At 39.7% G+C, this 25,846-nt stretch overlaps 1 protein-coding gene and 1 pseudogene across 6 annotated transcripts in view; both read right to left on the bottom strand.

Moving 5' to 3' along the window:
• The window catches only part of Nr3c1 (nuclear receptor subfamily 3 group C member 1), a 123,542-nt gene that overhangs the window by 12,644 nt on the left and 85,052 nt on the right, over nt 1-25,846 (bottom strand). For 5 of the 6 annotated variants that reach the window (XM_060377345.1, XM_060377347.1, XM_060377343.1 and 2 more), the window contains exons 3-7: nt 13,530-13,696; nt 9,785-9,901; nt 6,153-6,428; nt 5,151-5,295; nt 1,072-1,202 (exon numbers count right to left, since the gene is read on the bottom strand). In XM_060377345.1, the coding sequence (XP_060233328.1) occupies nt 1,072-1,202; nt 5,151-5,295; nt 6,153-6,428; nt 9,785-9,901; nt 13,530-13,696 (836 nt within the window). The remainder of the gene's footprint in view (nt 1-1,071; nt 1,203-5,150; nt 5,296-6,152; nt 6,429-9,784; nt 9,902-13,529; nt 13,697-25,846) is intronic. The other variant, XM_021642217.2, reaches the window with a different exon arrangement.
• Nucleotides 20,940-22,210, bottom strand: LOC110551548 (actin, cytoplasmic 2-like; annotated as a pseudogene).

Raw genomic sequence — 25,846 nt, 5'->3', positions numbered from 1 at the left:
AACTGGGATACAAAATAATAAATTGTAAATAATAATAAAAATAATGAAAAAAAAATGGAGTAAACACACACAGCAGTCACATTCTTGACCAAAATATCATAAGAACAATCTCTAGGCCACATATGAAATTTCTTCTCTGAGGCTTCTTGAGCCAGGTTCCCCACACACACCCCAAGGTAAAATCATTCTCAGCACCACTGTCTTCCATGCTTCTCCTAATATGGCCCATCATTCTACTGCTTTCATAATCCAAAGTCCCCAAATCCACATTCTCCCAAACAAAAACATCGTCAGGCCTATCACAGCATTACCCTAGTGCCTGGTACCAACTTCTTGGAGTTTCCATTGCTGTGAAGAGACGCCATGATCAGGGCAACTCTTATAAAGAAAAACATTTAATTGGGGCTGACATACAGTTTCAGAGGTTTAGTCCATCATCATCACGATGGGAAGCATCGTAACATGCAGGCAGACATGGTGCTGGAGGAGCTGAGAGTTCTATATTTTGACCCGAGGGCAGCCAGGAGACTCAATTCCATACTGGGAAGAACTTGAGCATATATATGACCTCAAAGCATACCTCTACAGTGACACACTTCCTCCAACAAGGCCATACCTCCTAATGGTGCCATTTCCTATGGCTAAGCATCCAAAGACATGAGTCTATGGGGGCCTTTCCTATGCAAAACACCACAGTAGTACTCACTATTTAGCTACAAATAATAGTGCAGTAGAGAAACAGAATCATTACTGCTGGCAATCTTGCTCCAAGTTTTTGGTAGTGATGTACCAAAGATGGATGGATAGAAGGAAGTGAGGAAGATTCTGCATAAATTCTCACCACCTGAGATCCCTGGGCAGATCCTGGACCTATTTCTACAATACCTATTTTTTCTACTAACGCTGGTAACAATATATACCTTTTACCATTTTACCTTTCTGAAAATCATCTGACTAGCAAAACATAGTGGAATTGGTATAACAAGTATACAAAGCAAGAGTTTAAAAACATTCACGTGCATTTACCATATTTAGATACGAATCTTAAAAGTGAGCAGATAATCCACCAACCTGAGGAGAGAAGCAGTAAGGTCTTCATACAGAGATACTCTTCATAGGACACCTGCAGCCTTTGTAACTCCGAGCACACAAACAACATGTGTTTACATTGGTCAAACATGCAGGGTAGAGTCATTCTCTGCCTGTGAGACACAAATACAAGTGTGAGTTAGAAAGAAATAGTGCTAGTCTAAAATAATAGCTGAATTTTGGCTTGGTTTTTAAATTTATGAACTCGTGACTAAAAACATACCTACCGCTGTTAGCAATGAACTCCTGGAGAACTAGAATGTTGGAGAACAAGGAGGGACTATTCAACTATTGCAGATCTGTGAATGCTTTAGTATACTTAAAACCCGATAAGCTAAATGATTCTGGAATCCCTACGACATACTTTAATGGAAACGTTAGAGATTAGTTATTTTTACAGATCTTCTAGTTGGCTTATTCCTTTAAAATTATTTCTTTTTTGAGATTTTAATTATATCATCATTGCCCCTTCCCTTTCATCACTCGAAATCCTTCTATGTTCCTGTCTTGCCCTCCTTCAAATTGATGGCTTCTTTTTACATTAACTGTTGTTACATACATGTATGTATATTCATATCTATTCCTAAATATCTAAGTGCAGCCTGCTCAGTGTGCATGTTGTTATTTGTATGTTTCCAGGGTATGTTTCAGTGATGCTGAAGCACATGCTGAGCTTGTCCCGGGGAAACTACTTCTGTGTTCTCAGCATTCCTTGGTGTCTATGTTCACTTTGTAGGGTTGAGATCTTGCGGGCTGTCTTCCATGTTAGGACATCTAGTGTTGTCTTTGTGTAGCTCTTTTGTTTAGGGAGGGACACTAGTTTTCTGCATACATGGCAGATAATGTTTTATTTCCTTTAGCATTTACAAGTTATTACCAGTTACTCATTTAAATCAACATTTGGCATTTGACTATAGTTATGTCTACAACACAGTTTCTGATCTTACCATTTAAAAATCAGAAGCCACTCCCTGTTAAATGGCATCTCAACCTAAAGACAGCAATGTGTGAATGTTGTGCTGAGGGCCAATATTAGCACTTAACATCTTCTCAGAATTCATCTTATTTTTGATAGAGTTTCTTACTGAAACTGGAGCTTACTGATAGGCTACGCTGTCTGGCCAGAACGCCCCAGGGATCCTCCTGTCTATAACTCCCTAGAAACATGTAAGGAGCCACAGAACAGGGATCACTTCTGTATTCTGATGGAGTGAGGGGTGCGGCTCAGGCAGTGGAGTGCATGCTTAGCACTGAGCTCAGGTTCAATCCTCATTCCCTTCTTCCTACCAAGACTAAGAATCTTATGCTTTATTTACCTCTAATCCATGGTGGTTATTCCTTGGCCCTAGAAAACATCTAAAGTCCAGTTGACAGACACCATGGTTTTGTTGTGTCATTATACAGTCCTCTAAACTCTACCATATTCTGGAGGGCTTTCTTTGAATCCCTCACTATGGTCAGCTTGCTGCAGTTCTTCACATTTGTTTCTTCTGCCTGAAATGCCCTACACATTCACATTTTTTGGGGGGTGGCAAGTTGTTTCTGTTTTTTTGTTTTACTTTAATTCTTTTATGCAGTGAATGGTTAGCTATTCAAGACTTCTGGGCTCCAAAACCCCCATCATCTCCACTCCACCCTCACACTATTTTATTGTGATTCTATGAAATAATTTTCGTCTTCTATTTGAATCTCCCATCATATTGTTCTAAGAGACCTTAATCTATTTTGTCTGCCATTTTATTCCATGTTTTCCTAATAGTGCTTGGCTGTTGATAGGTGTGTAATACTACTTAAATATGGCAGTAGAAAGTTATAAGTCCCACCAGTGGAGAAGCAATACTCACTTTAACTAGGATGATTAACTGCTTCAGTTAGGGTTTTTCTCTACTTTGCCAGCTATTCAGAAACCTCTGCTGTATCTATCGTCTGAGACATGGCTCCAAACATATCTGGTAGTAGGTCAAAGAATAGGTGCCTGAGATTCTAGGATTACCTCATAACACATGGCTTCTGGCATACTCCTTAAGAATCTCTTTTTAAAAATACCTGGGGTTATATCATATGCTCCCCACCAAAACACTTAAGATAGAAGGAGCTTATTTGTGTCATTACTCCAGCCTCTTCCATTTAACATTTAGCTCAAATTGGTACTTTTCTGTAACTCCTACACTTTTTTTTTTTTTAAATCTGGTACACAAAATAAGGAATGTTTACTGTATTTTCAGACAACCGCTTAGGCCACCCCAAATGCTCTCAAATTTCCTTTCTTTAAACTCTTATTATTCATCAATCATCACTAGTTTCCAAACTGGTTGCCATTCTGGGCAAATTTCAGATGCTCATTGTTAGTCACCTGATGTGTAACTAAACTCTGCTGCTCTCATAGGGCGTTATGGTTTCATTCCTTTGGGAGGAACTCTTTCTTTTTTTCCTGCCTTTTCGTTCTTCGAGACAGTGTTTCACTGTGTAGCCCTATCTGCAATAGAACTAGCTCTGTAGACCAGACTGGCCTCAAACTCAGAGATCCATCTGCACCTGACTCTCTGAGAATCTAGTTACATACAATAAAGGATAAGCTCTATTTTTGTCAGAGAATTCCCCTTGGACTCTCTGTGTGAATTTGTACACATTCTAGGAAAGGATAAACAAATGGCACAAAGGTTACTGATATAAACCAGAAAGTAAAAATAATGAGGGCTATTTGGAAAACAGGTTGTATTTGTTGTGAGCTAAGATGTTATGTTTGAAGAACGAGCAATTTAAGTGTAGACAAAGAACATTTAAAAAGAATAACCAGGGAGGGAGGGAGGGACTGGGAGGGAATGAGGGATCGGGACACGGCTGGGATACAGAGTTAATAAAATATAACTGATAAAAAAAAATAAAAATAAAACAAGCTTCACTACACCAAAAAAAAAAAAAAAAAAAAAAAAAGAATAACCAGAAAGAAAGCGAGGATGTGCTGGGTGGTCAGTGACATAGGTTAGAACTGTGCCTAAGGAGAAAAGCATTAATCAACACAAAAAGTTATAACGGAGGTAGAAAGCCTGTGAGCAAACTACTGCATGAGGCCAGGAGGTGAGCACCTGCCGTAATTCACAACTACTGGCAAAGATTTGCAGGATAAGGCAATGGCTAACTTATAAAACTGTGGGTTGTGGTAGTTACTCAGTTTTAAAAGGTCACAATACTGTGTTTCTTTATATTCATCCTTTTCTAGAGATCATTCTTTTTTAGATATGATCTCATATGGCCCAGGCTGGAATTCCCTATATTCATGTTTTCAGTGTTAAGAGGACAGGTGTGCCCGCCACCCCCAGTCTATGCTGCGCTGGGGATCACATGGAAGGTTTCCTACACGCTAGACAAACACTACCAACAGAGCTACGTCCCTAGCACAGTTCTCATGCTCTTTCCAAGGCATGGCTGCTGTAAGCCTTGCAATACCAAGAGATACCTCTCGTCTCTGTGTCTGCACTACCACATCCACTCAGCAGGAACACCCTCATTGTTCCTACTGGCCACACATGAAATTTTATCGGGCTCATTTTGTTTTCTAGATTAGGGTTATATAATTATATAGTAGTACAATAAGATTATTGTTATCAATCTCAAATTCCAGAGATGCTCAAGGTGTAAAAGGTTTTTTTTTTTTTTTTATGATTTTTGTTTGTTTTTAAAAACATCTTCAATTATGTAGTTCTGGCTGTTCTGAACTCAGTATGTAGCCTTGGCTGTCCTGGAACTCACAGAGAGCCACTTGCCTCTGCCTCTGGAGAGCTAGGATTAAAGGTGTTTACAACCACCCGCAGCTGGAGTAAAGGTACTTTTAAACATGTCCTGAGATGGTAATAATGGTATGTATGCATATTCTCTATCCTACAATTAATCTACCTTCTACCCCAAGCACTAATGAACAACTGCTTCATGCCTGTCCATATCCTAGAGAGCTGCTAAGACTGGTTCAGTCCCATATTATTATGACAGCCCTTTGAGAAATCGCCAGCTGGTTAGAACACTGTATGACTGAATTCAGGGCAAGGGTCTCACGTGTAACTTACTCATTAATAATCAGATCGGGAGCAAAGCACAGCAGGCTTCCCCCTGCTTGTTTGTATGATCTCCAACCCAGGGCAAATGCCATGAGGAACATCCATGAGTATTGCAGGAGGGTCATTTGGTCATCCAGGTGTAAGTTCCTGAATCCTACATTGGAAATAAAGGTACAAGGAAACATTACAGTTGATCAGTTGGCCTTTAATAGACAGCCATCCATCAGATCTACACCTGTGCATTCAGTATTTTATAAGTATTTATAAAACTTATAAATAGATATTTTTAAGTCATTTTTGTCTATTTAAGTGTACATAAAGTAATATGGTAAAAGAGAAAGCCAAGAGTCTTTGCTTAGGGTATTTTTTGATGTTTAAACTTTACTGATATCTATCTTCCTTTCCTTTCCTAATATGGTGGGGGTGATGGCAGCTTAGGTGTGTGTAGCCATAAGCTTGCCAATCAATCTCCTATAAATCAATTTCCTGTAAAGCCAGGGGTGATACTTAACATTGACTTCTGCTTCACCAAAGCTCTAACATGAAATTCTTGTTTAAAAGTCCCTTAAAAATTAGATGAATTTATTTTGTTAGTAAATTTTGAAAAATTTCAACACACCATTTACCAACTTCAAAAACACTCTAAATGAAAATAAATGGAATTCCCATATGTTCTCTCCCAGGTGTCATTGTGAATAGAATATGAGTGAGATCTGATGATACAAGATCTTATCTAAAATGGAATGCTACCTGTGACCTGAAAACCAGGGAACAGTATCTACAGTTTACTATGGACTTCTCATTTGTGGTGAGATCAGCCAGGATGATACACAGCCTAAAGAATCTTAGAGCAGTTCTATTTTGCAGGGTGCTACAGACTGACCCACTGTTTGTGTACAGTAAGCAAATGGCATACCACTAAGTTCACACACACAAAGCCCAGCTCAGAGTGCTTTTGTTCAAGAAAATACCAAGACTTATGTTATGGTTCTGTCATCTTTCGTGTCTTACCTGGTATTGCCTTTGCCCATTTCACTGCTGCAATCACTTGGCGCCCACCTAACATGTTGAGTGTGGACATAAGTCTCCAAGATGAATCTGGAACAGAGTTATCATATCCTGAAAATATCACCTCAGGTTCAATCACCTCCAGCAGTGACACCAAGGTAGGAGTAAGTTGGGGTAATGTTGCTGGAACTATTGTTTTGTTGGGATTTTCCGAAGCGTCTTGGGAGGCTCCCGGAGCGGCTTGCTGAATCCCTTTTATTTTTTTCTTTGTTTTTCGAGCTGTGGATTGTGAAAAAAAAAAAAAAAATCAACTCTATAGCCCAAACTTTCTAATTATAAGAGGTGTTTGATTTTGGAGACTCCTATTGAGAGAAGTAAACCATTTAAACATCCTGACACAGACAGTGAATGTGTGCGCCTGTGTGAGTGTGCTATGTACACATGCATGCGCATGGTTCAAGGCACGGAGAAGTTAGATGTCTAACACTGTTACCCTCCACCTTACTCCTTTTCAGGCAGGCTCTCCCATTGACCTTGGAGCTAGGCTGGCAGCCATTACGTCCCAGAACAACTCCTGTCCCCACCTTATCCCTCAAAGTGCTGTGATTAGTAGGAATGAACACAGTTATACCCAGTTCTGATGTGGGTACTGGGACGCACACTTGGGTCTTCATGCTCCCTAGCAAATGAGCAAACCCACTAAGCCATTCTGTCAGCTCCAGAAGTCTTCTATTAGTAACTGCATGATATGGCATAGAAAAGGAGAAATTCTCTCTGGAAGGGAAAGATCCCCATAGCTTGTTTCCTCTAAAAGTGAGCCAGTAGTTTACTGACCCCTTAAACTTCTGACCCCCTTCCTACATTGTGTTGCCTTTTATTCTTCTCAGTTTTTACTAGTTTTTTGAGAATTTTTTACAATGTATCTTGAACATATTTACTCTTTTTCTAACTCCTCCCAGATCCATACCTGCTTCCCAAATCACCCAACTTTGTATTCTTGCCTGTTACTTTTTTTAAATCCATAAAGTAAAATTTGTGCCGCACACATATCTGCTCTTGGATGCGTGGCCTTCCACTAGAGTGGGGGGACTGAGCAGGAGCCACATTCAGTAGTTGCTCAGCTAGGGTGTGGGACTTTGGGCCCTTTCCCCTTCTCTCGGTGCTGAGATCTTATGTGGCTTGAGCTCACACAGGTCTTGTGCATGCTGTCATGACTGCTGTGAGTTTGTATGTGTAACTCTCCTGCTGTGTTTGGAAAACACTCTCCTTGTAGTCATCTAGTGCCTCTGGCTCTTACAGTCTTCCCAGCCTCTCTTCCATGATGGCCCCTGAGCCTTGAGAGGAGGGTGTGCGACACAGATGTCCCATTTGGGACTGAGCACTCCTCTGTCAAACAATGTGGATGGACTTAAAGCTCTGATAATGGTTGGGGGATTAATAACACACTCTCAGGTAGGCAGAACTGGAAGTCTCTCCTATCAAGAGAACGAAATGAATACCATTCTCTCAGTATTAGCATCTTTTATCCAAATTATCGCTACTCTCATTTCTTTGGTCTTTCAATGGAAAGTTAGTCTTCTAGTTTAAGGTGCAGTTGTTAGTTTTAATTGTGTGTGTGCATTTTTCTCTGTGAGGGGGTATTTGTACAGACTGTAGGAGTCTACAGAGCAGTACAGGATGTCAGACCCCCCCGGAATTGAGTTACAGGCAGTTGTGAGTTGCCAAAGGTGGGTGTGGGAAAGTGAACTTAGGTCCTCTGCCATTTGTCCATTTCTCTAGCCCAAGGAGTAGTCTTTGTAAAAATACAAACTCGACCACATCTCTGTCATCACTGCTCATCTGATGCCTGCTCAGTGTCTGTATTTATAATTTGGTGCTACTTCTCCCAGGATGAGTTCCCTGACTTTCAGGACAGAAGCTGATGGTCTTCCCTCTCGATTCTGTAGCAGTACTCCTTTTGTGGCATGCCATACTAGTTTCTGATCAACTTTGTAGCCTAAATACAAAGTAAGCTGCTCAAACTCAGGAGCTGAGTTTGTCTTCTCTTTATACTTGCTTAATATCTGCTAAGTGAATCACCACAGTAACATTAAAAACTAACAACATTGAGTTATAAGAACACTGATTTCAGAGAGCTTGCTATTTCAACTACAGCAAAATCCCAAACTTTTCCAGAGGAAAGCTTTTAAGTAAGATAAGTGTATCAAATTATAAGCAATTTTTGGTTTTCTTTTATACTTAAAACACAAAACAACCCATCCAATGCCCCCTTACAAATTTTTTTGACAAACCTGTAATAAAACATATGTTTTCAAGTAAAAGATTTGTGTATGTGTGTGTGTTGTTTCTTTTCGAAAGAGAGGCACATGAAGTAGATCTCTAAAACACAATACTTTGCTACCCTTAGGGACTGGTTTTGAGTTTTTAAAAAGGAGTAAGAAAGATGAAAACAAAATTGCTTAGAGTTATGTAATTTTTTGTCTTAGATTTTTTAAACTTATTTTTTCTAATTTATTCACTTTATATCCCAACTGTAGCCATCTCCCTCCTCTCTTCCCAGTTCCTCCCTCCCTCCTTCTTCCACCCCATTCTCCTCCCCCAGTCCTCAGAAAGTGGGGAGCCCTGCTTCCCTACCTCTCTGTCCTTAGCATATCAAGTCTCACAGGACTGCCTGAATCCTCTTCCTCTGTGGCCTGGCAAGGCTGCTCCACCAGGGGTTAAGTGATCAAAGAGTGGGCAACGAGTCCATGTCAGAGACAGCACCTGCTCCCTTACTAGGGAACCCATATGAAGACTGAGCTGCCTATTGGCTACATCTGAGCAGGGAGTTTAGGTCCTTTCTATGTATGGTGCTTGGTTAGTGTATCAGTCTCTGTAGGGCTCCCTGGACCCAGATTTGTTGGCTCTGTTGCTCTCCTTGTAGAGCTCCTGTCCCCTCCTGGTCTTTCTATCCCCCAATTCTTCCATAAGCCTCCTTCTGCTCTGCCCAATGTATGGATGTGAGTCTCAGCATCTGCTTCCATCCTGTACCCTCTCTTCATCTGTGCTGGCATCTATTCTATTTGCCCTTCAACAACCTAGATGTGCCTCAACTGAAGAATGGATAAAGAAATTGTGACATATTTACACAGTGGGATACTACTCAGCAATTAAAGACAAGGAAATCACGAAACTTGCAGACAAATGGATGGAACTAGAAAAGATCATCCTGAGTGAGGTAACCCAGAAACAGAAAGACATACATGGTATGTACTCACTTATAAGTGGATGTTAGCCATATAATACAAGATAACCATACTACAATCCACAGACCTAAAGAAGCTAAATAACAAGGAAAATCCTAGGCAGGAGGCTTAATTTTCATTCAGAGGGGCAAATAGAGTTATGCAGTTTTCAATACTACGTAATTTCTTAAGATATACCCTGGCTGTCCTGAATTCAACGTATATAACAAAAGTGGATGAATTAACATGTAAAATGCTATTATCATGAAAAATAATCCTATTTTATTGGAAAATAATATAACATTAAGCATATGTAGAGTTCATTAAATGATTGCATCTACTTGCTTTTATAAAAATTAAAGTGCTCAGTTTTCATATGGTAGGTAGATAGTTCCTTTTAGGTTCCATTACCTTCAAGGTTCATTCCAGCCTGAAGACATTTTCGATAGCGGCATGCTGGGCAGTTTTTTCTTCGAATTTTATCAATGATACAATCATTTCTTCCAGCACAAAGATAATTGTGCTGCCCTATGAGAGAAAAAAGGGCATTGTTAAAATCCCACAGATCTGTAAGGATATTTTTAATGAAAAGCCTTGCTTCTTTTTATTTTTCTTTTGAGCAGAGTGTGATCAAGACACAAAGTCACTGACTAAGGGAGGTAGTAAGGAAGTAGACAGTGTAAGGAAGACAGACAGCTTGTCTACACGAGCCACAACGTTGAGAGGACTGTCCTGCTCAACAAACTTAAAGTCAATTAAAACAATCCTTACTACAGCATTTCATACACAGATGTGTACAAACCCGAAGATCAAAAGACAGAATTGTATTCTAAATGCCGTGCCAAAGGTCAGCACTTTAAAAACTACCTCTTATAGTTCTTTTAACAGTTATAGATGCTGTCTGTAACCACTGTTTTTATTATGAATTCTGACCTATTGCTGAAATAACTGAAAACGAAGCAGGCTTAAAAATATTTGTGAATCCCTAAAGAAAAAAAAATGACTTTTCCTTTGGTTTTTTGAGACAGGGTTTCTCTGTGTAGACTTGGGTGTCCTAGATTTGCTTTGTAGACCAGGCTGGCCTCAAACTCACAGAGATCTGCCTGCATCTGCCTCCCTGAGTGCTGAGTAAAATAAGTTCTTCCCAATTTAAATGTAGTAAAATATTACATATTACCAGCAACTGGTTAGGTAAATCACAACCTTTGCAAACTAAACAAACTTACAAAGATCACTATTTAATATGCTTTCAGAATAGAAAAATGTTTGGAATCACCTTTGGCCTCAAATACTGACTTAAAGAGTGCCAGAGTCAAAAAAGAAAAGAAAAGAATGCTACTGTCTAAATTTTCTGGTACCCAGTATTGAAGAACATACTAAGAAATGCAGTTCTTTCCTGGTGAAAATTTCAAAGAATACTAAAAAGGAAAAGGCTAACAATGTTTCCATCTCCCACACCCACCTTCTCATTGTCTTCTTTTAATGAGTATTAAATACTGATGACAGCAACTGAAATATCTTTTTGCCTGTAGGGTGGGAATAGAAGTTTCCTATACAAGACTTGCTTATCTATACTGATACACCAATAATTAACATTCTGGGTTACTTATACTAGATGAGATGGCAAGACATTGAGAATAAATCATATTCAAAGAAATGAGAAAGAATTATAATGACCAGTTTACCAGGTTGAACATATCTAGACCTGATTTCTTTTTTTAAATTTTTTTAATTAGTTACAGTTTATTAACTTTGTATCCCAGCTGTATTCTGCTCCCTCATTCCCTCCCATTCCCACCCTCCATCCCTCATCTCCTCCCTGCCCCTTTCCAAGTCCACTGATAGGGGAGGACCTCCTCCCCTTTCATCTGACCCTGTTTTATCAGGTATCTTCAGGACTGGCTGCAAAGTCCTCCTCTGTGGCCTAGCAGGGCTGCTCCTCCCTTGAGGAACGGGGAGGTCAAAGAGCCTGCCATTGAGTTCATGTCAGAAATAGTCCCTGTTCTCCTTACTAGGGTACCCACTTGGATACTGAGCTACCATGGGCTACATCTGAGCCAGAGGTTCTAGGTTATATCCATACATGGTCCTTGGTTGGAGAAACAGTCTCATAAAAGACCCCTGTGCCCAGATATATTTGGTCCTTGTGGAGCTCCTGTAGAGGACATATTAACTCCCCCTTCTTTCTTATGATTCCCTGCACTCTGCCTAAGGTTTGGTTATGAGTCTTAGTATCTGCTTTGATACACTGCTAGGCAGAGGCTTTCAGAGGCCCTCTGTGGTAGGCTCCTGTCCTGTTACTTGTTTTCTTCTACTTCCAATGTTCATCCCATTTGTCTTTCTAAGTGAGGGTCGATCATCTTACCCCGGGTCCTCTTTCTTGTTTATCTTCTTTAGGTGTATAGATTTCAGTATATTTACCCTATCTTATAGTAGACCTGATTTCTAAGAAAATTTTTGTTGTTGTTATTGGTTAAAGTAACCTAAGACTTGGATTAAAAAAAAATAGTTTTTCCTGTTAGGTCAAGATGCTGTTTAAATATGAGTTTGGAGTACACGGTTAACTGTATCAGTTTAACATTTTGTGAAGATGAGGCTACAAAGTTGACTAATGGTTTATTTATATATATTAGCTATATAGTTATATAATATTTTATTTCAGGGTATTCTCCAATGCCAAATCACTGTGCTAGCTCTTTCAAATCCTCTGTAAGCTTCCTGGTTCTTGGACACAAAATGGAGGAGCAAACCCAATAAAATAATATTTTATGGGATTGGAGAGATGTTCAAGCAGTTAAGAGCACTTGCTGCTCTTGCAGAGGATCTGGGTTCAGTTTCCAACATGCACAGAGCAGCAGCTCACAACTCTCTGCAACTCCGGGTCCAGGGCATCACAGGCCTTCTAGCCTCCGCAGGAGCCAGGCACCCACAGGGTGTTCACACAAGTAAACGTTTATACATATAAAATAAAACTAAGTAAATACTTTAAAAAATCCCACCATGCAACAAAAGGAAAAAGATCAGATTTGCAGCCACAGCTAAAGCACTAAAATTTCACCCCTATATCCCTGTCTTGTATAATATCCTGACCTGAGTGTCCAGCAGTTGCCGGAAAAATGGTGAAAAACTACTTCTCAACTAGAAATTCAGTGTTTCATTTATGTCTAACAAAAGATTAGGCCATGGATATTATGTTGATATTGATATCTTTATCCAGGGTGTGGCGTAACTGAGAGTCTTAGGTATAGACCCAGGCTATTATAATAGTATGATGTTCAACTAGTCAATTCCTTCCCTATTACAAAACAAGGGATTTGAGCTAGTGTTTGCTATTTCACAAGGAATGGCCATGTACTTCTAGTTACTAATAGTAATTTCCTAATCATCCTTTTATGACAGATATCTTCAATTCCTCTTTTCTGCCAACTTATAAGTTTCCATTTTAACTTCTTGATGTCAAGTGAAGAGCCTTCAGATCATCTGAAGCTTCTTAATACTGCTGTTCACTGGTACTTTTGGTTAAATCTACCTTCAGCATGTGACTGTGGCTTGCCATTCATGGAATCATGACAGGTGTAGCAGCCAGCCTACAAGATACCCCAGTGATATCTGTCTCTCAGCATAGAGTAGTCCCTTTCCATACCATAACAAGATTGCAGCAAACAAAGAGGTATAGGAAATGGGAAGTACCACAAAGGGCATGTATAACATGCAGACTACAAGCAGCACTGGAGTACTGAGGATCAAATATAAACTAATACTATCGGCTTAATTAAGCTTCCGTAGCTCTTAGTAGTGGTGGCATAGTGGACGCGGATTTGTGATATGTCAAGAAACTAATCTTGGAAACATTAACTGTGTGTAGTTTGTTCTCTTGTGAAGTGTTGGAAATTTTGCCAGGCTTAGAGGAAATTCTGCAGGTGACAGTGTTCAACTCACCAGACGTACCCAGTACGTGGCAGCTAGTGGTTAAATCTCTTGATTACTTGTACTTATTCATTCTACTTCTGATCCTTATTCCCTTCCCTTGCCAATGGAGGACTCATGAGCCACTACTTCTAGCCTTGGTGGACTTCGTGTATGATAGACAGTTCAAAATTTACTGTGAGAAACAGAAACAAAGTAAAGCAAAGATGAAACTCTTCAAAACACACACTACCTTCCACTGCTCTTTTGAAGAATACTTTACAGCTTCCACATGTCAACACCCCATAATGACATCCTGAAGCTTCATCAGAACACACCAGGCAGAGTTTGGGAGGTGGTCCCGTTGCTGTTGAGGAGCTAGATGGAGGAGAGCTTACATCTGGTCTCATTCCAGGGCTACAAGAGGAAGAAAAACAGTGTTAGAATTGTCTGAAAGAAATGTCCGAATATATCTCTTTTCCCTTCTCATTCCACGTCAGCATGTTCACACTGAATTCTGTCTTTTAAGGGATAACAGACACCAGAATATCCTATCTCAATATATTGAAACGTATTATTTTTCTATGTAAAATATGAAATGCAAGATGGCTCAGTGGTTAAGATTATTTGCCCAGCAGGCATGAGTTCAAATCCCTACCACCTTCTTAAAAAGCAGAGCATAACTGTGCATGCCTATATTGCCAGCCAATGGGGAACAGAGACAGGTGGATATGAAGGGCTCCCAGACAGACAGCCTAACTAAAACAGAGGTTCCCATTCAATGAGAGCCCCTGTCTCAAGGACAAAGGCAGAGAGTGATAGAAGCTACCCTATGTACTAGGCTGGTCTCTACATACCTTCATACTCCCATGCATGTAAAACATACACACAACAGTAAACAAAATATGAAGTGTAACAGTCAATTCGTTTTTCTGGCTTTTAAACAAAATGTTGTGGTTTACTTAGCATATAATTGCTATTTAAAATATGCATTATTTGCTAGGCGTGGTGGCACATGCCTTTAGTCACAGCACTCAGGGAGGCAGAGGCAGGGGGATCATTTTGAGTTCAAGGTCAGCCTGGCCCACAAAGTAAGTCCAGGACAGTCAAGGCTACACCGGGAAACCCTGTCCTGAAACAAACAAAAAAACAAACACACACACACATTATTTTCTAAGTGTACAATTGGCAAGATTAAAAAAATGGATTAGACCTATAATTGCTATTAAAATCAAGAAAGGATATTTCTACCACACCCCCAAAATTCCTTCTAGCCTTTTATTGCTTTGGACATGATCTTCTATTTCTTCTTAATTTTAAGATCTTACATTAGTTAATAAGTCTTCTTATCATTATATCCGTGCTCTATACTGCAGAAAAATTACATACCAGCTTAGAGTTTGATCCTAGCTCAAACAGTAGTTTCTTCAGTGTATATTGGAAAACCCTCTAGTTTTCTATTTGAGAACAACCAGTGTGCTCTCTCGAGATCAAAATACCCCAACCAAACAGTGGAAAGTGCGAGTCTGATGCTCTGGCCAGGGTTCCTGGTCCACTCTGCAAATATGTCACCACCACAGAATGTAACGTGTAAGGCATAGCGTTATTATTAAAGTTCTTGTTGAAAGTTTTTAAGTTTTCAGAGAATTTGAGAGAACAACGGGTACTTATCTTTTACCTAAAGTAGTAAAGGCAGGAGGTAAATTAACTATTGCATTTTGTATTAAGTGGTAATGATGATTTTCAATAGTGAATTGTCCTAAGGAACTCTTATCACACATGGTGACCCTGGAAAGGAAAAGATAAATATTGCTAAAAAGAATCTCTAGCCTTCTGCTTCAGATTACACCAGCCATTCCTCATCTTGTTATGTATTCTCAAACAGACTGAAAAAACATGGACAGAGCCCCATGTGGTGGCACATGCTTTTAATCTCAGGGAGGCAGAGGCAGGCAGATATTTGTGAGTTTGAGGCCAGCCTGCTCTACAAAGTGAGTCCAGGACAGCCAGAGTTATACAGAGAAACCCTGTCTCGAAACCCCCCCACATATGAGAGAGAGAAAGAAAAATGTGTTATAATGCTTTTAACTAAGTCATTAAATCCAAGGTTCGCCCTGCATTTAATCCTCACAGGAAGCCTCCTACATGCTGCCAACTGTCTGTTTATCCAGTGGCTTAGTCAATAGGGCAGCGCTCCTACCACCTAGTTCTGGGAATAGATCTAGGGTGTCACATTGTTCTGTGAGCACTGTCAACAGACTTTCTGCTTGTTTCCACATCACAAGAGAGCGATTCCTTGCTAGATTTGGGCAAGTGGACCTGACTATATTATAAGGGCCTCTAATAGAGGCGAGTCTCCTGAAATGACTCTGCTGTGGTTGGGGACAGCCTCTGGTGAAAGCAGGCTTGTGAGGTAAAGCTGCTGCTCTGGGCCAGAGTTCTATGGTGACATGGGAAGATCCTGGGATGAACACAGACGGCAGCAATGTTCTAGGGGAGAAACACCTCCCCAGCTTCTGTTCTGACGATGCTCCTATTCCCATTCAGGCAATCTCTTCTCATCTGACATCTATTTTTAGGGATCAGGAAGTTTCTTGTATATATTTAGTTTATGGAAAATGAACACATTTTTAAAAGATTATTAAAGTCAATTCTATAGTGTTTCCTATATAGTTTTATATGTAGTATTCATATATGTATAAAATATATGTATATTTTAATATGTATATTTGCATTTTAAACAGTATTTGTGGAACATCATGTGCATGAACAGACTGTCATTTATCCTCTAACCAACCTTGTGATAAGATGTCACCATCCCTAGATGAGGTCATCCAAACAATGGCACATGGTTGACCAGAGAGAATACTTATTTGTTTCAGATCCCAGCAGTCCCACATTTGGAAAGTATCTACTACTTTGAGCTTTAAGTTTTCATCAGTAATCTAAGAAGTGAATATGTTTTGACACCAAAATAACGCTTTAGGAGTCTTGTATATTGTTTTCACTGGCAGCATGGAATCGAAGGATACATGTTCATTATTTCCTTATGGAAAATAAGCCTTAAGTCTAAAATGTAATGCCCCACGTTAGTCCCCAAATTATCACACAGAAATTAGAATATATGCAAAACATGTTCAGGCCATCAAGTGTGATCTATATAGATGGCAAATAGGAGAGTTAAATCAGTGAAGATCTGAGAGTCTACGTCAGGCTCAAGGAGTCATCTAGACTACATCAGACAAGAACTCAGCACATGGAAAGCTGCATGCAAGGCTGTGTACCACAGACACAGTGTGGGAAAAAATTCAGATTCTGTCACACAAAAGGGACTGATTGATCTATACTGACCATTTTCGTAAGAAACAGATAAATATAGCTGCAAATATTATTTGCTATGAAGTTGGTAAGAAGGGCTAGGATCCAGCAAAGTGGCTAGTTCTCCAAAGAAAATAACAGATATCTTTTAATAAAAAGCTATGGTAGAAATTAAAGTTATACTGTGGTAACTGAATAGTTCACCTGTTTTTTTTTATGACCAGTAACAAATGCTAATAGCACAAGTATTTATTACTCTATTTTGTCACATTTTAAAATGTATGTAATGATATAGCAATACATAGGTTGATATTTACAGAAAGATTTTTTGGTTTTTTTTTACTTTCTGAAGGATGTTCAGTAGACTTGACACTTTATGTATGAAGGGACAGTGAATACAATGACTGTTAAATGTTAGGTCCATCAGTGCAAGTATTATCGCAAAAATATTCTGATAGGGTCTTGGGGACTCTAGAATACACTGTGAAAATCGATGCCATGGGGAACATAGAGTGATAATACAATAGCTTGGTAATAATTTAGTATCTATAAATTCTCAATTGTCCTATTTCTAAATGGAACATTGATGAACTGAGCAAAAGGTAATGGTATTGTATACTAAACTTGAAGCTTTTTTTCTACAGTGTAAGATGTTAAACTTTTACAAACCCAAGTGTTGTGGTTGGTTTAGCCTTCAATTTAGGTGAATTATATCAACAATTTTTTCAATGTTGTGCAAGAAATCCACCTCAGAAAACAAGTATTAACTACTATGAGAAAATGTTGGAAATACGGCTGTCATCACTGGATTAATTTTTAACAACTACTAATGGAATAGGTACAGTCTTATTGGCTCGTCATTTTGTCCAAATGCCACAGTTTTGTTCCTGGGGGTATCTGGTAATATCTGAAGGTACTTTCTCACAAATGGGGGGAAGCTACCTTTGTGAGGGACAACAGGTCCAAGACGTGGCAAACACCCTGCAGTGCATGAGACAGCCCAGAGCAGAATGACCTAGTTTAGGGGTCAGCAGTGCTAAGACTGACTTTGTCAGGGCTCCAGCACACAAGCTTGTATGGATGAACAAACAACCAGAAGCATTCTGAATGGCTAAACCTAGAACACAACCCCTACAGCTAAGACTCAGAGACTATCTTGGAAGAGGGAACTAGAAGCCTGTCAGAGCCAGAGGACAGGACCTCTGCTGTAAGACAGTATCTTCAATATGAACAGGAAAGTTGTACCCATGAAATCGCAATGATATGCTCACCTAAATAAGACCCGAATGAGGACCATACCAGCTGACATGCCAGCGTGGAAGGAGGCTATGTCACAGGGTTCCACCGCTAGAGGAAAAGCTATAGGCTCTGACTGCTGAAAGAGAATCGGTCTTCATCAGCCATGTGCCCTCTACTTGGTTATTAGATACCAAGCAGTCATCCCTCACACATATACACCCGAGCAACGGTAGTGTACTCAGCACGTTATAGTTTAAACATGCACCAATAACTCAGAAAGCGGCCGTGAATTTGAGACGGGGTGGGGTTAGAGATGACATGGTGTAGCTGGAGGGAGGAGGGAAATATAAATACAGTCGTCATATATGAAATTCTCAAAACTACTGCTCAACATTTTTTAAAGGGATGATTGCTCTCCTGAGGTGGCCACTGTGGCCTTTGACTTCAGACAAGTCCAAAGAGAGGTTCAGAATGGAGCTGAAGCCAGAGACTATACAGGCCTGGTTATCAACGACAGAATTAGCCTGAGTCAGTAATTTAATTTTCCCCTCTAGGGCTAGCAGTAAAAGGTGGATTTTACACATTAGAGTCACCTGTACTTTTCTTATCTGTTCATTAGAAAAAATGTAAACAATCAGCTGAACACGCCAGGTGACTATATTTTCTGACTGTTTTTCTTTGCTTTAGCTAAAAGATTACTGATCTGTTTAATAATATGTGATGTAGTAGCTTTCATATGAATATATAAGTACTCAAGGGGAAGACTTTCACTACATTTCTGTCCTATGATTTCAGCAGGATATATTTTATCTTCTTTTAGCAATGTAAGAAAAATTGGTTGTTATGCTCTTTGCTTTGCCTTTAAGGAGCGATTTCAACTTTAGGTATATTCTTTCTAAGATTTTGATTAGGTAAGAGGGGAAAAATCAGTGTTTCCTTTGAAAATACTTAATTTCTCACTTGCTTCATGAACCAGAAAGCTATTTGATTAGGATTCTGAAAACCAAATGATTTATATTCATGACTAACAGTGGAATGATACACAAATTTCTCTCCAAATCTTTCACTTTAAGCTAAGAAATTATAGATTTATATGGAAGGAAATCATCTGTGATATATTATGTTCATAATGTATCAAATGAACTGTTTAGATGTTGCCCAATGTTATGTAAGATGTTATTGACATTAATAAAATACAAAAACAAATGAAGATCCTAACTCCACAACACGCATCATTTATACTCACTTCTGTAACAAGCTAGAGTAACAAACACAGGCCACATGGATTTTCAGTAAGGGTGGCCAAAGGTGGGGATTTTCTCTCTGACCTCTGACACACCAGAGGCTTGTCAAGCCGGTTCTCTGAGCTTCATGTGCTTGACCATAAAAATCAGTCTTCTGCTAATATGCTCTACATAAGCAGGCTACATTTTCCAAGTGGGTTTCAGTATGAAAGAATATACTTCGATCTGTAAATGACTTTTGGGATCATTTGAGACCCCAATTTCTCATATTTACATTTGAGAAAAGTGGTCACCTAAAGTCTACTCTACTTCACAGAAAAAAAAAAAAAAACAATAATGTATTTTTTTCTAATGAACAGTCACTCTGGAGCCTGGCCAGTGTGCTAAGTAAGTTATCTCTTAATAACTGTGCTGTCTTTCATAGAGGGGAAAATATTATAAACCTTGTAAAACTACATGCACTCCCCTTTTCAGGCTGTGCTCTCAGTTTTGCTAGCTTAGTTTGTGTTAAGGAAAATGAGTTTTAAGGAGGAGCAATGTTGTTTTAAATAGTACATTGAGATGAAGATCGGTATGAACAATGAATGAAAGTTTTTATTATGTGAAGATTTGCTTTTACTTCTGTTTGATGTTTGCCTACTATTAGGAGCACAAAGATAGTAAACAATTTGCTAGGATCTGAACTGTAAACAATTTCATACAGAATTATGAACATGACATCTCCATAGAAGGCAAGAATATGGTAGAGGCAATGGTCAGTTATTACTGGCTTCAAATAAATTGTCTCACATCTTTGAAGTGTTTGTACTTCCACTTGAAATAGGATGGTAACTTGGTTTCACTATTTTTAATACATAAAAGAATTTGAAGTAGCTAACAGTCTACATGTCTGTGAAATCATACAAAGAATATAGTTATCATCTTGTAAACTAACATTTTGAGTTAAGGCTGGCTATAAACCTTCAATCCTGCCCCAGCTTCTTTCTGAATGATGGGAAAACAGATCTATACTTTCAGCTTTCTTACTTGATTATTAAGATTTTAATTCACTTACTATTCTGAGTAGCCCACACATAAATGCAGAGCTTTTGCCAATTTTGGCCATTTCTCATATCCTACTTATTACTACTTTTGTTCTGTTTTATAGACACACTCTCATTGCCAAGCTGTTTTTTATTTTAAACACTATGATAATTTTTTCTGTCCTCTCTATGAACACATTAAATATATGCACCTTTCCCTATTTCAGTGATTTATCCTAAGTTGTCCCATCCTTAGCCTTTTCTCTTTCCATTTCAACCAATCTCACCACTGTCGAAACAGACAATCCTGATCTAATTAAAAGTCTAGGGGCTTCTCCAATATGTACAGTATAAGCACAAAGTGGCTCACAGTCTGGGCCCTTTCTTTTTCTCAATCATGCCATTCCCTCCCTCCCTCCCTCCCATCCCTCCTACCTTCCTTCTCCAGTTACTGCAGACTTATTTTTCTTTACATAATGACATGTTGCTAGAGCTAATATTCTTACTTAACAGCAGAAAACCAAAAATTTGTCATTTCTTAAAGAATTGAGTACAAAAAAAATCTTCCATAAATTAAAAGGCTGAAGACATTTACAGGTGTCAATACAAATGTTCCCAACTCAAGAAAAGCAACAACCCATGGTGGTCAGGAGGGAAAAAACCAGAACAGAAACTGGACCCTAAGGCTCGGACTTTCCTACCCTCTTAGACGAGCAAGTCAGGACCCTTGCCAGCCTCGAGAAATCCTGGCAGCCAGTTTGTCAGTAATTCCCTGTACAGACCACTACATGGTGCTCACACTGATCCACCAGGCTAGGGTGTCTCTTCCACGGGGTGCTCTCCCCAGCCAACAAGTGACTAAGGACTAAATCAAGACATGCTCAGGGCATTAAACATATACCAAGGGAACAGGCAACTTGAACACAAGGTCAAAATTCAGCAACAATCCAGTTCCACAATCCAGTGCTGGTATCAGATACAGGCTTCAAGGACAAATTTATTTTCAAAGGCTTATTTCAGTTTCCTAAGGCTAGCATGAGGTGTGTACATTTGCTGGAGAAAATCGATACTTCAGAATCAGCTCATGGAACAGATGGCTGGCACCTGCTCAGCCATCTAGAAGTGTTTGTTGTGGACGATGGAGGGGCCTGACTTGTCATATTCCTGCTTACTGATCCACATCTACTGGAAGGTGGACAAGGAGGTCAGGATGGAGCCGCCAATCCAGACTGAGCACTTGCACTCAGGAGGAGCAGTGATCATAATCTTTATTGTTTTGGGTGCTAGGGCTGTGATCTCTTCTGTATCCTGTCAGCAATGCCTAGATACATGGTGGAACCACCAGACAGCACTGTATTGACATACAGGTCCTTGCAGAGGTCCACATCATACTTCATGATGGAGCTGAAGTGGTCTCATGGATGCTGCACAACTCCATGCCCAGGAAGGAAGGCTGGAAGAGCGCCTCTGGACACAGGGGCCGCCCACAGCTGATGGTGATCACCTGCTCATCAGGCAGCTCATAGCTCTTCTCCAAGGAGGAGGAGGATGCAGCAGCAGCCATTTCTTGCTCAAAATCCAGGGCAATATAGCACAGCTTCTCTTTAATGTCATGAACAATTTCCTGCTCAGCCATGGTGGTAAAGCTGTAGCCCTGCTCAGTCAGGATTTTCATGAGGTGGTGGGTCAGGTCCCAGCCAGCCAGGTCCAGACACAGATGGCATGGGGAAGGGTGTAGCCCTTGTAGATGTATGTGTGACCCTGTCACCAGAGTCCATGACAATGCCAGTGGTGCGCCCAGATGCATACAAAAGCAGCACTGCCTAAATGGGCACGTACATGGCTGGGGAACTGAACATTTCAAACATATCTGCATCATCTTCTCTATGTTAGCTTTGGGATTCACGGGGGCCTTGGTCAGAAGCGCAGGGTGCTCCTCAGAGGCCACATGAAGCTCACTGTAGAAGGTGTCCTTCCAGATCTTCTCACGTCATCCCAGCTGGTGACAACGCTATGCTCGACAGGACACTTCAGGTCAGGATACCTCTCTTGCTCTGGGCCTCGTCATCCATGCAGGGATCTTTCTGTCCCATGCCTACCATGATGCCCTGGTGGCAGAGGGCAGGGTGACGGGGCGGTGAAAAGACAGACAGGGCAAGCCAGCAGTGGAGCATGAGCTCATGTTTCTTTCTATATAAACAAACCATTTGGTGTACCATTTCAGAGAACCTGGGTCGTGTAAGTATTAACGAAGTGCCTAGTGTGTGCCATGTTTGTTCTGGGAGTCCTGGTAAGACCCTATCCTGCCATCTACTGCGGCACCTCCAAACCGTAAGATTTTGGGGCTCACGATGCCACGTAACATTTCACACGGGTGGCCTGGGTACCTTTTGATAGGTTTGTGTGCTCCTTCTATTAGTAACTCCTTTGAAGAGGCACGGGGTTCATGTGTTGCAACTCTTTACACAATGGGCCTCTTGTATATGGTTCTAATTAAGATAATAAAAGCATAAATATGCTAAATAAAATATCCCATCTGACCAGGGAAAGAATTTGAAGCATTTAATATGATAGGTGTTTATGAGATTATACTCAATACAAGCATAACCCTGCAGCTTAGTACCACCGTGTGTTCTATGAGAAGGAGTGAGTAGAATAACAACATCTTATGACACAGACACGGTTATGAACAGCACAGAGTCTGACACATTGGCTTTAAGTTAGACAATTAGCAAAGTCCAATCATGTCTTCCTGCTCGCCTATAGCCCTCTGTGCGTTTTCTTACATTAAGTTAACACTGTGAACCAGCACTCCCACTATGAAAAGGTCGCACAACTGTGATCTTGAAATCAAGGAACATAAAGTAACAAAGTAACAGCGGGAATTTCCCTGTGTTCACTTGTAATCCTATTTCTTTTAAAGGCAATGAGTTAGTTATCTTACAACTGCGTTAAGTTTTCAGATAGTCTACAAACTAATGCATATCTCAGGCTGCATGATTAGCACAGCTTCAAAATTTTCCAGATATACCTATAAGAACAAAAAGAAACAGGATAGTGTGTCTACATTTAGTGCAAGGAAAGAAAAATCCACAAAGCAAAGGGAAATCCCTCAGAACAGCCTTGAGACCACATTCTTTATCCCATCAATTGCTAACGCTTAATTCTCATATTATTTGTGAGGTGCTGGTTTCTGCTGTTCCAATCTACTACCGGATGAGTCTCTTCTGGTTTCCCCCCTTGATTCCTCAGTATTCACAGAAACAATGTACACACTGATAGACAGGAAGGGACATGTTTACTAGCATTCCCCACTACTAGATCAAGAAGTAAACAAGTAGTCTTTAGAGGGGATGGAAAAGCTACTTAAAGGCTGAAAAGATTTTCAATAGGTTATAAACAAACCAAAACAAAATGCCCCTATCACAGCAAAAGCCATATTACAAATTACAGATTTTAACTCTATATGTCAAGCTTCATCATTAGGAGCTTACACAATCAATACTGTTTAATTTATGGACTGAGAATACAGAAATCTGGCTATTTGTTCATCAAAGTTGTATCATAAAATACCACCTGGATCTAAATGCAGCCATGCCTGACAGCCTCCTAGTAAGGATCAGAGGGTAGTAGCCTTTAAGGTGGGTAATTTCTTCTAAGAGTACTTGGGTCCCACGCACATACCACTGAGATAAATATGAAAATTCAGTTCCAATTCATCCTCCTCTATCTGTGAAATTATTTTTAAAAATACATTTGTAGTTTAAAGATACAAAAGTATGTAGTGGTGTTTTCATTTTCCTTAGAGCCTTATATTGAATTAAGTCAGTATACTGGCTTTCACATTTTTATTTTAAAACTCATATGAGTCATTAAAACACTGTAGTCATGGAGAGCACACATCACAGACACAGAAGCAGAGACATGTCGTGTGCACTCGACACCGTACTTGATCTCAGAGCAGGTTTGAAGCATACTATGTGCTGGACTTATGTCCTGGGGCCCTGGAGCTTTTCCAAGTACATTTTAAGATAAAATACACTGCTGCACTAAGGTATCAAGCTGGACATGAACAGCTACAAGGAAGTCATTTTCTGAACTGTAACAGAAATATTAAATAGTTAATGTAAGTAAAACAAAGTATTATTATACAGTCTGAGCTGAGGGGGAAGTGTCTAATCACTGTGGGTTCTATAAACGGAAGACACATCTACCATTAGAAAAACAATACGGGCATGTTAACTTGTCAGCTGATGTTGAACAGATTGATAAAGCTACGTAATTCTCATGATTCAGTTTAAAGGGTATTAAAATATCACAATTTATATATCCAACTCAACTATTAGGGAACAGGTACTTGATACACAAATTCTGTGATCCAAGAAGCAACCCGAGAGAAGACGTCACATTGAACAGTGTGGAAAGTTAGGACTCGGGTTATTTTGAAGAACACCGGTCCCTGGACGCTCTACATGTCATCTGCTAGGAGAAGGGAATGTATGACGTTGAATTCAACACCGGAGGCTGACTCCTGTTTCACTTTTAGCACATACCAATTACAAATATTTGGCCAACTACAGCAGAGTAACATGGAGTATGCATGCACCTTTGGCTAACTATGGTAGAGCAATATAGACTAGATATACTATGGCAGTAACTGTAGGATGGAAATCTCCTATTCCACAAAACTAGGGTGAAATGACAGCCAAAGAAATAGTGTCAGGCCGTAACATTGAGCATTCTTGTTCGCTGCTAAAGTCCTCTTGGTAAGTTATGTAAATATGCACAGGCAAATATTACAGCATATACATGTTGTATGTTATACTGTTACTCACATACATATTCACAGTAATTCAGAAGATAGGCAACATAAGCTACTATGTAGTTTTTACTTCTATAAATTTCAAAATGGAAAACAAGATTTTTTTTTGTTTCAGAATCCAAAAAAGTGTAAACTACTATAGTTCAAATTAGGATATTCCTACGACAGTAACTGTGTTTCTTCTAAAATTGAATTCACTTATATTTTAGAAACAACATGGGCAAAACTTAAAAATAATAGGTGAGTGTGCTTTTTGTTTGAGAGAATTTTTTTTTTTTTTTTTTTTTAGTGTAAAAGTTCCATTGGCACAGATGCTTTTTTGAGGAGCATTGTGCCTGGTAATGCAATGGAAACATGCCATCTGGCAGCCTTGATAGTGATGAGCATTATAACCACACACTGTAATTCTGCTTCTTTTACCTGTCTTCTTTGTTCCCCTCTAAACTATTTTGAATATTTAAGTGTAAACCAGGGGCTGGAGAGTTGGCTCAGGGATTAAGACCACTGGGTGCTCTTGAAAGGGATCCAGGTTCAGTTCCCTGCACCCACATGGTAGCTCACAACCATCTGTATGTAACTCCAGTTCCAGTAGGATCTGACACCCTCTTCTGACCTCCATGGCATCAGATATGCACAGTATACATACAGGCAAGCAAAACAACCACATACAATTTATTTTCATTAAAGTAAATGAAATAATATATTGTCTGAAACAAAACTTTTTTCTTCACAATTTATTCATTATATATCCTAATTGAAGCCCCCTCCCTCAGCTCCCCCAGTCCCACACCCTCTCTTCCTCCTCCCCTCATCCCTTTCTCTTCATCCACTGAACAGCAGAATTCTCTACTATTGCCATCTGCCCCTTGCTTGTCAAGTCTCATCAGGACTGCCTGAATCCTCTCCCTCCATTGCCTGGCAA

Source organism: Meriones unguiculatus, chromosome 2 (genome assembly GCF_030254825.1).
Source record: "Meriones unguiculatus strain TT.TT164.6M chromosome 2, Bangor_MerUng_6.1, whole genome shotgun sequence".
Lineage (NCBI taxonomy): Eukaryota > Metazoa > Chordata > Mammalia > Rodentia > Muridae > Meriones > Meriones unguiculatus.
This window is presented reverse-complemented; position numbering and strand designations above follow the sequence as displayed.